This window comes from Nematostella vectensis, chromosome 7, assembly GCF_932526225.1.
Source record: "Nematostella vectensis chromosome 7, jaNemVect1.1, whole genome shotgun sequence".
NCBI classification, from domain to species: Eukaryota; Metazoa; Cnidaria; class Anthozoa; order Actiniaria; family Edwardsiidae; genus Nematostella; species Nematostella vectensis.
The window spans coordinates 15,321,277-15,333,519 of record NC_064040.1 but is presented as its reverse complement, the minus strand read 5'-3'; the positions used below and the strand labels follow the sequence as shown (position 1 = coordinate 15,333,519).

Genomic DNA, 12,243 nt, shown 5'->3' with positions numbered 1-12,243 from the left:
CAGATACAGAGAAATAATATAACTCATTCCAATAATAATATAACTCATTCCACTATCATGTTAACAGTAAGTGGTACTCTTACAGTGATTATATAGAGATTAGTTAATCTTCTGGATACCTGTATTATTATAATAAGGACATTTGATAATACCTTGTTTATAGGTGTGCATTGTACTGTTTAAGACATGTTTTATTTTTAAAAGCTATACAACCACAAAATATTTTTGCTAGTTTGCATTTATAAGCTATACAAGAAATGTTATTTGGCCCTCTCTTTTCCTCTGATAAAAGTATTGTATTTCAACACCTGCTAACTGCATATTCAAACCTAAGTTGTGTAAATCCTGATAAAACACCACCTTTTTAAAGAGAACACCCTATTTAAGGAATGTTTACTCAATAGTAGCCAGCATTGATGAGCTTTTCACTTTTTATCCATATGACATACACCTATTTCATAAAAACGTTGTCAGTGCAAATGCTCATTGATAAATGGCAGTTCTACGACCGAAAGGACTCATGGATCCCACAATATTTGTTTCCAATTTAGAAAAATATAAATAATACATACTGCTATCCATTTAATATAATTATTATATGGTTCTGGTATAGCTTAAGTTTATTTATCACCTTTATTTTTACAAATAATTACTACCCTGCCATTTGGCAATTGCCATTCACCATTCGCACTGACAACCTTCATTGAAATGTATATGAGGTGTATTTTCCATTATGTAAGACACAACTTACATAACCTTCTCTTAATCTTGATGCATCCTACATAACCCTTTTATATAATGGAAAATACAGTTTATGGCACCCTGCATTTAATGCTTTTATTTTATGCTTGCACTATTTAGTCCCTGGTACATTGACCTATCTACAGATTTTACCACATCTATGAGTTGGATCATTGGCAATAAACAACAAAATGTTAGCCAATATTGTCTCATAGCTGAAAGTCTTATTGTAGATTGTTTGGAATTCAAAATTGTTATTAGTCAGAACCAATACCACATCTAACGCTTGCACCGGAGGACCAGGAATGATCAGAATCCCAACCTCCAATCCCCAACCAATTGCTAAAGACTCTTCTTGCTCAAGCGCACCTTTGTCCGCTTCCACTGCATGTGAGACCAATTAATCAAAACCACAATCAAAACTTCCACCAGAGGACCAGGAATGATCAGAATCCCATCCTCCAAAACCATGATGACCAAATCCACCTGTTGCCCTTCCTAACATGTACCCCATGGCAGCCCCACCCAGCGCCCCTGCACCTGCACCCATCAGCATTTTGTTTCCTTTAGATTTGCTCTTAGTTGGCTGCTGCACGTAAACAGTCTGTTGTGGCTGGGCGCCAGCATATGGCTGCTGGGGGTAATGTGCTTGGGGCGTGGCACCAGCATAACCAGGTTGGGTTTGGGGGTAGGGGCCAGTTGGTGGGTATCCCTGTGGTGGATATCCTGGCTGTGGATATGCTTGGGGTGGAGGCTGTGGAGGATAGCCTTGCTGTGGGTAAGGTTGCGCTGGGTATGGCTGTGGTGGATATGAAGTTGGTGGGTAACCACCAGGCGGGGGATAAACAGATGCTGTAGGGTGTGGCATTGGTGGGCCTGCAGCTCCTGGGTAAGGTACTTGTGGAGGGATGGGGCTGTATGGTGGTGGAGGTCCTAAAAAGAAAAAGCTTCCATTTACTGGAGCCCTCTGTAAGAACACCAGATAATAACAACACCTAATTGAAAAAAATTCCTGATAAAAGAAAACTCCATACATTACTTTCAATTCCTAATAAGGACAACACTGAAAAGAACTGTTTTGCAAGTCCCAAGATCGTCCTCATTACAAGGGCCACAGCAGGGGATGGGGTCACATACCCCTAATATCACATTGCCCTAATATTTTCTGTCATGACCCCAAATAGTTGAGGCTTGCAACAGCTCTGTATTAATAGGTTTCTTCTTTGGTGACAGTATATTTACCAGTAGGGTATCCATATGCCACAGGTTGTGATGTTGGAGGACCTGTGGTCATAGTGCTGGCAGTAGGGTAGGACGGTGCCTACAAAATAAAATGCACAAAATTAAGGGGTGTTACAAAGTTACTGGGTCTCCAAGTTGGGGGTATGAAACAAGGTGGCATAGTGCACACCTTGGCAGTCTTGATAAACCAGAAAAACTGGATGAGCCAAATTGTAGACCTGATCCATTAGTAGGTATAAAAGAATTCTGGGTACATCCTGTATAATGTTTGCAGAGACCAGCCTAATATCTCAATCAATGTCGCTTCCTTCTTGTCATATTTCTACTATCAGATACTTACTGGCGATCTCGCTTGTTGCAAAGCCGCCACCCAATCTCTATAACAGGATACAAAAAATAAGAGGAAAGACTATTAAGAATGTTTAGATGAAAAGAACAAAACGATTGTGAATAATATTATGCATCTCTATTACAGTACAAACAAAAATAAATACAGTAGCTAAACCATTGCGTACACAAGAAAGCGTGTCATGGCAAACATTTGTAAAGGATTAGAACCGAACACACCTTGCATCAGAGGCTGACTCGGCAACGAGGAACCACGTCCGTTCAATAGAAACAACACTAAACAAGGTGTCAATATCTTTCGGTGCTTTCTGGACTCCGTCACCAACCGAATTTCCCACAGCTATGCGCTTACATTCGCTCCTCATATTAATTCTGCCGTCGACCTCTGTATCCTTGGGATCTTGATAGTAACAGAAATCGCCATTTTGATACAAAACAAAGTAGCGGTCTTTCCACGTATTCTTGAAGAAACCGCCTGAGAAAAGAGAACCAAAATCGGGTCAGAATCGGAGGCATTTTTCGAGAATTCTGTTCAAGGTTTAAACTTACTGAGTTTCTTGAGCCATCCTGACTTAATAGTGCCCATTTTGCCGCTTTCCCAAGCTCATCAGCTTGAGATTCTATAAAATAATAGCTTGTTCGGTCGAATAATTCCAATTTCACAACTGACTCAAATTTATTCCTGACCAAGAAGCTGTGACAAATGTTTACGATGACGTCACTTTGGATTTGACTTCCGGTTATTAAGGACAATTTAATTTTTTTAGATTTTCTTAGTCTATTTTTTTGCAAATTTCTAAACATCCATTATTCATCAAGTACATACAAACAATCAATTGGGTATAGTTACCTGTTACTGATTATACATGATAAATATTGATATAATCTTTTCTGGACTTCCGGTTATGCGCAGTAGGCTGCAATTTTCCCGCCAAATTTGATCAACTTTTCCAAAATGGCGGATCCACTAAGGAAAAAAGTACTCTCGACTTTTCGCCTTAACGGACTTTCTTTGCAAAGTGATGCGACTAAATACCTCCGAGATGTCCTTGTGCCTCTATCAGAGCCAGAGATCGAAGACTGGTTAGAAAAAATCGTCGAGACTGTTCAAAAACAGCCTCTGAGCTCAACGCTTGTAGACCGCGAAGTTGTCGAGACGGCAGTTCAAGAGTGTAGCCGGGACCCATCCGAAGATAGCGATAAAGCGTTTTGTATCATCGATGCATTTGATGTGCCGACGTTTGCGTTTAATTCAGAGAGGAAGAAGTTTTTCCCTGTCTCTGGGAGATCAGCTTTACACCCCAATGCCGAGGTACGAAAGACCATCCAACACAGCCACAGGTTTTACAAAATTAAGAAATACTAGTGGGTACCCGTGAAACATTCACGTTTATAATTCATAAAAGACATTAGAGCCACTATCTGATCTGAAAAAAGAAACAGATACATCATGATCATATAATGACCATATAAATTTGATTTGAAAAGTGTATCCCCCCATGTTTTGCCAAAACTTGAAGCATAGGATCTCTTATCATATTAGAAATAAACCAATATCAGTAGTGGATCTAGGGGGAGGGTTTAGGGTGTTCCCCCCCTTCTTTTGGGCTGCCAGAAAGCCATATGTAACAAAAAAATATCCACTCCCTCCTTTGCCACTGAACCAAACCCCCCCTTCAGCAAAAAGCTAGATCCACCCCTGAATATAACAGATTGCTACCGATATTCAATATATCAAGTTTCATTATAAATTTTCTTTATTTTATTCTATAATAAATTGTATAAGCTACGCTATAAAAAAACTATGCCCAAAATATTTCCCTCATTTTTCTCTGCCTTATTGGGGGCCCTGTGTTCAGAGTGTTTGGCGGGAAATTCATGAAAGTTTGCCGTCTACCTTCAAGGCAAATGCAATCAAAGTTTTTCCCAACACGTTTGTATGGGCATTGAAAAGCACGAATCCTTGCTTCATCGGCCCAGTCTTGGTTGTATTTTTGGTGGTGGGTTCCATACTATTTTCTGTGAAATGTGATACGAATAAGGTATGATCTGCTAAGCTTGAGATTTGTTTTCTCGTATTAATAAGTAAAGTCATATTTACAAAGAAAACATGGACCGACAGGATATCAGAACTGAATCTAACAGCAAATGGAAGTTGAAAGTTGTTTAAAATCAGTTTTTATTCTATAGTTTAATCTAATATTTAAGTATTTAATAGATACTATTGTGGCAGTTTTAAAACCTCTTGAAATGATTGTTTACAAAATTCGTGCACTTGATGTCGTGCAAGACGCAAACAAAAGTCTTCAAAAAGTGATATCTTGTCAACTTTGTGCTTTATTCTTTTTTTTTTGTCTGAACATTAACTGTGATTTGCTTGAAAACCACGAAGTTACTGTGAAAGATGGCACACACTTTTTCCTTAGCAGATTAGATATAAGATGAGTATACTTTTCATAAATAAGTACGTAAGTGTGATTGTGGCCAAGAAAATTTGTTTTAATATTTTAAATTGCCCCTCGAGTCTGAATGACTTCATGGCCTATTTCATTTAAAATAGTAAACTCTTCAATTTTTGTTGAGACAATTATCCATTACCCATTAAGATAATAACTTTAAAGATGCTCCCGCTCAATTCCGAGTTACACAAAGCATCCACTTCCATCGGCTAATTCAACTAAGTAACCAAGATATTATCAATCAAATATCGTCAACAACATATCACACTTCATTTATAGATTGTAATTTTTAAGTTTCCTTGCAAATAAACTGCTGTATTTTTTAAATTATAAACAATAACATAGGGTGGCTAATTGTCATGCTTTAAGTGCTAATCACATTGTATTGTTTGTTACAGGTAAAATCAGAGCTGTATAAGGAGCGCTATACTGTCATCCAGCAGCGCACCATTCGCCATGAGCTCTTTTCTAACGTTGGGGACTTAGAGGCTGTCAAACAAAACCAGACTTCAGATAAATTTGACCTCAAGACCGTTGAGTACCTTCTGGGTAGTACCGGTAGCCTTGGCAATGTCATTGTCCTTGGAATGCTGACCCAAATAAAAGAGGGCAAATTCTACTTAGAGGACCCTACAGGTGCTGTGGAATTAGACATTACTGAAGTGAAATTTCACACAGGTTTATACACAGAGAACTGTTTTGTTCTTGCTGAAGGGAACTACGATGATGAGATTTTCCATGTCACAGCAATTGGTTTCCCCCCTGCAGAGCCAAGCAAGGTCACAAGGGCCCAGTTTGGGAATATTAACTTCTTTGGTGGCCCTTCTACTTCCTGTGCAAAAGCTTCCAGTAAACTAAAAGAAATGGAGCGTGAGAACAAGGATGCCATGTTTGTGATTATGTCTGACGTTCATCTTGATCAACCTAGAGTCATGGAAAAACTTAGAACCCTACTGACTGGTTATTCCACAATGCCGCCCTCCCTTTTCATACTTTGCGGAAATTTCAATTCCCAGCCTTATGGCCCCGATCAGTATAAAATACTGAAAGAGTCTTTGCAAGTGTTTGCAAGCATGGTTGCTGAGTTTCCTTCCCTTGTGGAGCAGAGCAGGTTCCTGTTTATACCCGGACCGCAAGACCCTGGTCCAGGGAACATCCTACCGCGGCCACCGATACCAGAGTCTTTACGCCAAGTGGTCACAACCAAGATTCCCAATGCAACTTTTGCCAGCAACCCTTGCCGCATCCAGTACTGCACTCAGGAGGTAGTGATTTTTAGGGAAGATCTCACCAACAAAATGTGCCGTAATTCACTTCATTTGCCATCAGATATGAAAGACATCCCCAACCAATTGCTAAAGACTCTTCTTGCTCAAGCGCACCTTTGTCCACTTCCACTGCATGTGAGACCAGTCTACTGGGGTTACGATGCGTCCCTGAGGGTGTACCCTATCCCTGATCTGCTTATCCTTGCAGATAAGTATGACCCCTATACATGTTCTGCTCTTGATTGTCAAAGCACCAATCCTGGATCCTTCCCTCGTAGTGACTTTATGTTCAAGGTTTATTGGCCATCAAGCAAGGAAGTTGAAGATTGTAAAATATCAGACTAAGAACTGTAAAGATTAAAGAAGCTACAGTATCAAGCAAGGAAGCTGAAGATTGTGAAAAAAAAAAAAACAGACCAAGTTTATAGATTACCAGAGCCGTAGCAGCCCATGTAAGATTGGGGGGGGGGGGGGCACAATACAGAACATTAAGGAAATATTGGGGGGGCATAGCCACGCCCCTTCTGGTCATTCCCTTATAATTTTTTAAAAATATTGGGGGGGGGGGGGAACCAATGCCCCCTACTAATAAAAATTTGAATAAAGTAATAAAAAGTTCAACCTACAATAACTAGATTCTTGAGTGTTCTGTAGATGAAATCTGTTATTAACCCCTGTCTATTTTTGAGCTGAATTAACAAAAGAAAAAAATCAACAAAAATAGATACATCTTTCAATTTTATGTTTATTTAACAAAAGTGAAACACCACTGTACCTGGATAGAGGTATCCAAGCTTTCCAACAATGCTTTGCTGTCCCACTACTTATCCCTCTTTGCTGTGCTAATCGCAGCACAAGTTTATGGTTGCTTATTTTTTCATTAAAAATACAGCTTATAGCATATCAGGGCAAAATATGGGAGAGTAAAATGCTAGTTGCACAGCTAGGACGTTTTAGCAATTTTTCTGTTTTTGATTGTCGAGGAGGTCTTCACCACTGTGTCCACCCTTAGCTACTTGTCTGTGATATATGTTGTAAAAAACTTATAGAAGTCTATGCATTTTTTAATGTCTTTATTATTTACAAAATACTCAAAATTCCTAACTATACAGCATTCAATTTTCTGAGATAGTCTTCTTTGGTCTGTGATTCAGAGTTGCTGATTCATCATGGCAAAGCCAGCCTGACCAAAGCAGGTGTGGGGATGGTTGAGTTCTTTACAGCATCAACCAATGATAAGCCTAAAAAAAAAAGTTGGTTACAATCAAGGTAGTATTTAATGCTTAGTTATCTCGGTATGGCCCCATCACACTATCACCCAGGTGCTGGGCTGATGCATCTGTGACAAAGCGTTACCTTGTAATGCAGATAGTGGCTGTTTGTGGGGAGGTGGTAGGTCGTGGTGAATTGCGAACTCCACTGCTTGCAGACTGCTGTTTAATGAATCAAGGGATGACGAGACAGGGATATTGCCTGGAAAAAGTACAATGTTAGATTGGGAATATAGTGTAGGCAAAGTTAGAGAAGAGCAATGGATGCATCCTACAGGTGCAGGTAACATTAGAACAGAGGGATATCCACTGGAAGAGCAAGTTAAGGTAGAATTTTTCTAAGTCAAGAAAAGCATCTAGTTACTTTTCTGCTGATGGAACATCACATAAACTAAGTAGTGTGAATAAAAAACCGGAAAAATTATCCAACAGCTAAAAAGGTGAAGTAAGCATGAAGACTAAGAAAACTGTGCCCTTAGCTGCTGGGATGGTAGACCAATTAGACAATGTCTGGGTGGTCGTATTACCTGTCGGTTGCATTACCTGTCTGTGTAGCATGATCGAGTGTTTTGTCCAGACAAGCTTTGCATTGGGTTACGAAGTCCTCACTTAGCAACGGCTGATAAAGATGGCAGTTATTGCACAAAGGGTGTAGTCAGTACGGGATGACATTGAAAGACATGTAGACGAGAATAACGTACAACAAACTGTTCACAACAACTGTTCACTAACCTTGACATCTTTGCCAAAATGAGCAATGATTTTTGCAAAGGCGTTACCGTAGAAACTTAGGACCAGCTTGAGTTCCCACAATGCCATGGGGTCTTTATGCGCCTCTACCGATTCTACTGCCTGTAGAATAACAAGTTAAGAATAATAAGCCTAGATAAGAGTTCGCAGGAAAATTCGACTTTGAGAAAGGCTAGGTCAAATATATCGGATTCTGCCCGAAGAAGTCTTATTGTATACGAAAATTTGTATACGAAAATTTGAGTCGAATACCAGTTTTTGGTGTATCAGGGTCTCAAAAGGTTTACTTAGCAACAGCTGTGAACTGTCAGACTAGTAACTGGAGATGGTCTTGCACGGAAATTGAAAAAGTTTATAAAAAAGTATTATATTCAGTCGCGTTGACTCTAATCCAACTCCCCTACGTACGTCTTTGAATTGTAAGTTTGGGCACCACTACCTTATCTCATGAGGCACTTTCAAGGGCGGGTACAGGAAGGTTGAATTGGGTGGATAACCACCCCACCTTTTTGAGCAAAAAAAATTAAAAAGTCACTTTGTTTGAAAAAAAAAAAAAAACTACGGAGAAGGTACTGTCCATGTGCCATCTCCTGCTTGACTTTGCTGACGCGACAAATTCAATTCAGCTCGATGTATTTTTAGATCTTTGTGACCTACCAAGAACCACTGGATCAGATACAAGCCGTCTATCCGCCCCTGGCCTTAACCCAGGCGTCATGGTACGAAACATAATGTCCTCAAGGGTTGGCGTTGCTGATGTCAAACGGCTGCTGCATAGAAGACTTTAAAACCTCTTGATCTAACCATTTCTACTTGCCTGTTTAATGGCCATATAGAGTCCGATAGCTCCTGGTTTCTCATCTGTGATACATTCATGCAACACTGCCCCAATAAATGCGGCTTGCTGTTTCTCCTAAAAAAAAAAGCACGCGATGAACAAATAAGAACGCCCTCAAAATGTAGTGATTTTTGCGAAGGAAATTTATGAAAAAATTCCTTTTTCAGTTTTTTTTTGCGTGTGTACTGTGGTAAAAATACAATTCTTGTTATGTCCCAACTCATTCAGACAAATACAAAGACCTACGACAAAGTGCAAGACTAAAAGTAGCGATAAGTGCTAGTCACAATCAGATGTCACGAACCTTGCGGCATACAGAGTGGACATCACAAAACAGCCCTGCAAAGGTGACCATCTGAGGTTCGGAGGAGAACGACCGGACCACGTCAGTCTGAGCAAAATAAAACATTACATCCCTTAGACACTTCCGAAACATGTAAATGTGACATGTAAATCTGTCCTTAATGCTTGTGTGCCTGTTAATTTACGAGTACACAACAAGTTTCCCAGGTGCAACACAAACGAGAGGGTTGTCTACTATCAAGCATGCGTACAAGGAGAGGGTACAAGCCACCAAACTGATCTATGATCTGATAGATCTAGAAAGACTAAAGACAAGCTGTAGAAAAATTAGATGCTAAACAAAACAATTTTTTTCATTTAAAAAATATTTACTTTCAATTATCCAAAGAGCTATAGGAGCTCATCGTGGGGACTTTTGTAACGAAACTATGATTAGGCACACCACAAAGACGGAGCTTCCAGCATTCCACATTTCAGAAATTCTATATTTAATAAAGGCAAATCGTTTTTTTGGTAAACCATGCATTGTGTACGTTTTATACGCAAACTTGATTCATTGGCTAACGTGTAGGGTACAGAGCTTGCTTGGGAGATACAAGCTGCGTCGGAGCTCTGGAAAAACTTCTTTAAACAAGACCTAAGTATAGCTCTGAGAATAGAGCTTTAAATGGCTAGGTTTTCAGGTAGACTTGGGCGTCACTTCCACTTCCGGTCACTCCGTCACTTTCCCTTTAAATATCCCACTTATTGGTGATTCGTCTAGCATACCTTGTCGGACTGCTCTGGGAAGGTTCTGGCAAGAAGGTTCCTATATCCCTGCAAAAGCGATACATTTTCTCGTTACGTTACGGTTGGTTTTTACGTACTTGTTGGTAAGCTTATAGTACCTTAGGATCATCAGCGTAGGAGAGATAACCAGCTCGTCTCTTGACAAACACCGTCCCGAACTTGGAAAGACATCTGAATCAGACATGGGAGGAAATTTAACAAAGTGTGAATTAATTATGATACCCAAGAGTATTTCATAGGAATAGGGCGTTTCTTCACAAGACATGATGGGGCGTGACTGCACTGTTCCATCATTCGACGCTTTAATTTTTTCATTGCAGAAAGAGAAAGATTTATCATCCCATTTTTCATCTAGTTTGGTGGGTTGGGATGTTCTCTTGTTTTAACAAGAAGTAGAACACTTGAGTATGAACAGTACAATGTAATAGTTTAGAAAAGAGATTAAACAGAATTTCTTAAGACAAATTGTTGGCGCAGATGGCTTAAAGCCGCATTGTCACCAGTTTACTCCCGGTCGATAACGTAACAATGTCCGATGATTTTTAACGGAAAACACGAAAAATATTTGAAAATTGTAAAAGCAGTGTGTCTATAGGAAGTTTCTTCAAGGAGTGGTAGATAATTAGGTATGGATGGCCTGTTTAATAGCGCGGATTCTTATAGATTCTTTAGTCTCTTTTCGGTTTCCGTCGGCCCTGCGGAAGTAAACTGGTGACAATGCTGCTTTAATTCATACAGGTGGTTTTTATAAAAAACGTTACGTTTTTAGCGGCAACTAAAGGGGGTACAGTATTTTGAATAAACAGATGTCACTGTTAAAGCGTTGTTTTGTGGCAGTAGCTCACCTTGAAATCGAGGAATCTGTGCCGAGATCGATGCTGATTGGTAGATATCGCTGGCTCACGACTGAAATCTGTCAAAAACACATTAGTGGCTTTTTACTCGAGCTTTCCAAACAAACTGTAGATGATTTCAAACGTTACCTTTTTTATAAGGTTGTACTCTGGCAGAATGCAGGGTGAAATCATGTCGAGCGTGGTCTCGTGGTAAAACTCAGTGCTCTGAGGAGGAAAGAAACACAAGGGTTCTGTTGACCACCCCTTAACCTGTTAACATGCGCAAGGGCGTGGCCAGGTTGAGCCCAGCCAAAAATAGAGTAAATGCATGATACATTATTTAAAATACAGGGGGAAATGCCTTGAAAGGGCCTTTTGGGCCCCCTCCTGTTGAAAATCCTGGCAACGCCGCTGACTTAGCTGGGCATGGAACACACTTAATTGTTCTTCACCTTCCGAGTTTCACGTAATAATAGCATACAATTCACCACTAAAGGAACAAGTTTTCCGTGTACTAACAGACACACCCTTGATAAGACATACACCACTTAGGGTACAAGTATTTCATGTCAGTGTTCTTGATAAGACATACTTGTGGGACTTAGCTGGGCATGCTTCGTTGTTATTTACAACTCAATACAATTCGCCTTCAACCTAGATAACACGACTACTTAGTGAAGCAATACACCCCTAAGAAGCACTCAGCTTCTCTTCCCCCCCTTGACAATACGAACCAGCACAACTCTAACACAATTGACCTACTACCTTGATAACACAACCACTTAAGCATTCCATTTAATGCAACACCTAGTTGCTCTTTCTCCCCCTGGATAATACGAACGTTGAGGGCGACTTGGACGGGATTGTAACACTTTTAGTCATTTTTCACCTTTCGAGTTGGACATTGCCATAGTTGTCATAGCACGCAACTCACCTACTACCTTCATAAAACGACCACTTAGGGAAGCATTATAAATCAAGCGACATTCTACTGTTCTACACCCCCTTCATAACACGAACCTTGAGCGTGACTTGGATGGGGACATAGCACGCTGTGTTGTTTTCTACCTCTCGGGTTACTAGAACTCGTGGCTCGGCAGCAAGCACGTAGAGGTGGCGGAACGCTTGTAAATGGTACCTAAAACAAAAATTGATAAAGACACAGAAGACGAGCTGTTAACAGCTTTGGGAAAGTTGACCAATCAAATTAAACTTGAAAACATCGATCCGGCCAATCATGTTCCAGCGCTCCGCTTATTCGACTGACACTTGGAAACTTGTTTGAAAGTTACATTCCCAACGTTTCTCTTTGGCTAAGCTTATTTGTTACAAAATGTCATTTTTTATTTCGAATTTCGATTGGCTGTTTAGCATGGATATCTTTTCTGTTATTGATAT

At 40.0% G+C, this 12,243-nt stretch overlaps 3 protein-coding genes across 6 annotated transcripts in view; 1 reads left to right on the top strand and 2 right to left on the bottom strand.

Moving 5' to 3' along the window:
- Nucleotides 1-173: 173 nt before the first annotated feature.
- LOC5511884 (neural Wiskott-Aldrich syndrome protein) lies at nucleotides 174-3,042 on the bottom strand. The gene is made up of 5 exons (XM_032381218.2): nucleotides 2,881-3,042; nucleotides 2,551-2,806; nucleotides 2,324-2,360; nucleotides 1,984-2,062; nucleotides 174-1,674 (listed from the first exon to the last, which is right to left on the bottom strand). The coding sequence occupies exons 1-5, from the start codon at nucleotides 2,915-2,917 to the stop codon at nucleotides 1,142-1,144; spliced, it is 942 nt and encodes a 313-aa protein (XP_032237109.1). The 5' UTR covers nucleotides 2,918-3,042; the 3' UTR covers nucleotides 174-1,141.
- Nucleotides 3,043-3,245: 203 nt separating this feature from the next.
- Nucleotides 3,246-6,686, top strand: LOC5511854 (DNA polymerase epsilon subunit 2). The gene is made up of 2 exons (XM_001632167.3): nucleotides 3,246-3,643; nucleotides 5,189-6,686. Exons 1-2 carry the CDS (start codon nucleotides 3,287-3,289, stop codon nucleotides 6,401-6,403), a joined length of 1,572 nt encoding a protein of 523 aa, XP_001632217.1. The 5' UTR covers nucleotides 3,246-3,286; the 3' UTR covers nucleotides 6,404-6,686.
- Nucleotides 6,687-6,783: 97 nt separating this feature from the next.
- The window catches only part of LOC5511886 (anaphase-promoting complex subunit 1), a 50,674-nt gene continuing 45,214 nt past the window's right edge, over nucleotides 6,784-12,243 (bottom strand). For all 4 annotated transcript variants that reach the window (XM_032381244.2, XM_048730002.1, XM_032381233.2 and 1 more), the window contains 11 exons: nucleotides 11,866-11,983; nucleotides 10,993-11,070; nucleotides 10,855-10,922; nucleotides 10,108-10,180; nucleotides 9,989-10,036; nucleotides 9,222-9,308; nucleotides 8,897-8,992; nucleotides 8,062-8,181; nucleotides 7,873-7,948; nucleotides 7,415-7,531; nucleotides 6,784-7,299 (listed from right to left, as the gene is read on the bottom strand). In XM_032381244.2, coding sequence (XP_032237135.2) covers nucleotides 7,226-7,299; nucleotides 7,415-7,531; nucleotides 7,873-7,948; nucleotides 8,062-8,181; nucleotides 8,897-8,992; nucleotides 9,222-9,308; nucleotides 9,989-10,036; nucleotides 10,108-10,180; nucleotides 10,855-10,922; nucleotides 10,993-11,070; nucleotides 11,866-11,983 — 955 coding nt within the window. In that variant the 3' untranslated portion in view covers nucleotides 6,784-7,225. The remainder of the gene's footprint in view (nucleotides 7,300-7,414; nucleotides 7,532-7,872; nucleotides 7,949-8,061; nucleotides 8,182-8,896; nucleotides 8,993-9,221; nucleotides 9,309-9,988; nucleotides 10,037-10,107; nucleotides 10,181-10,854; nucleotides 10,923-10,992; nucleotides 11,071-11,865; nucleotides 11,984-12,243) is intronic.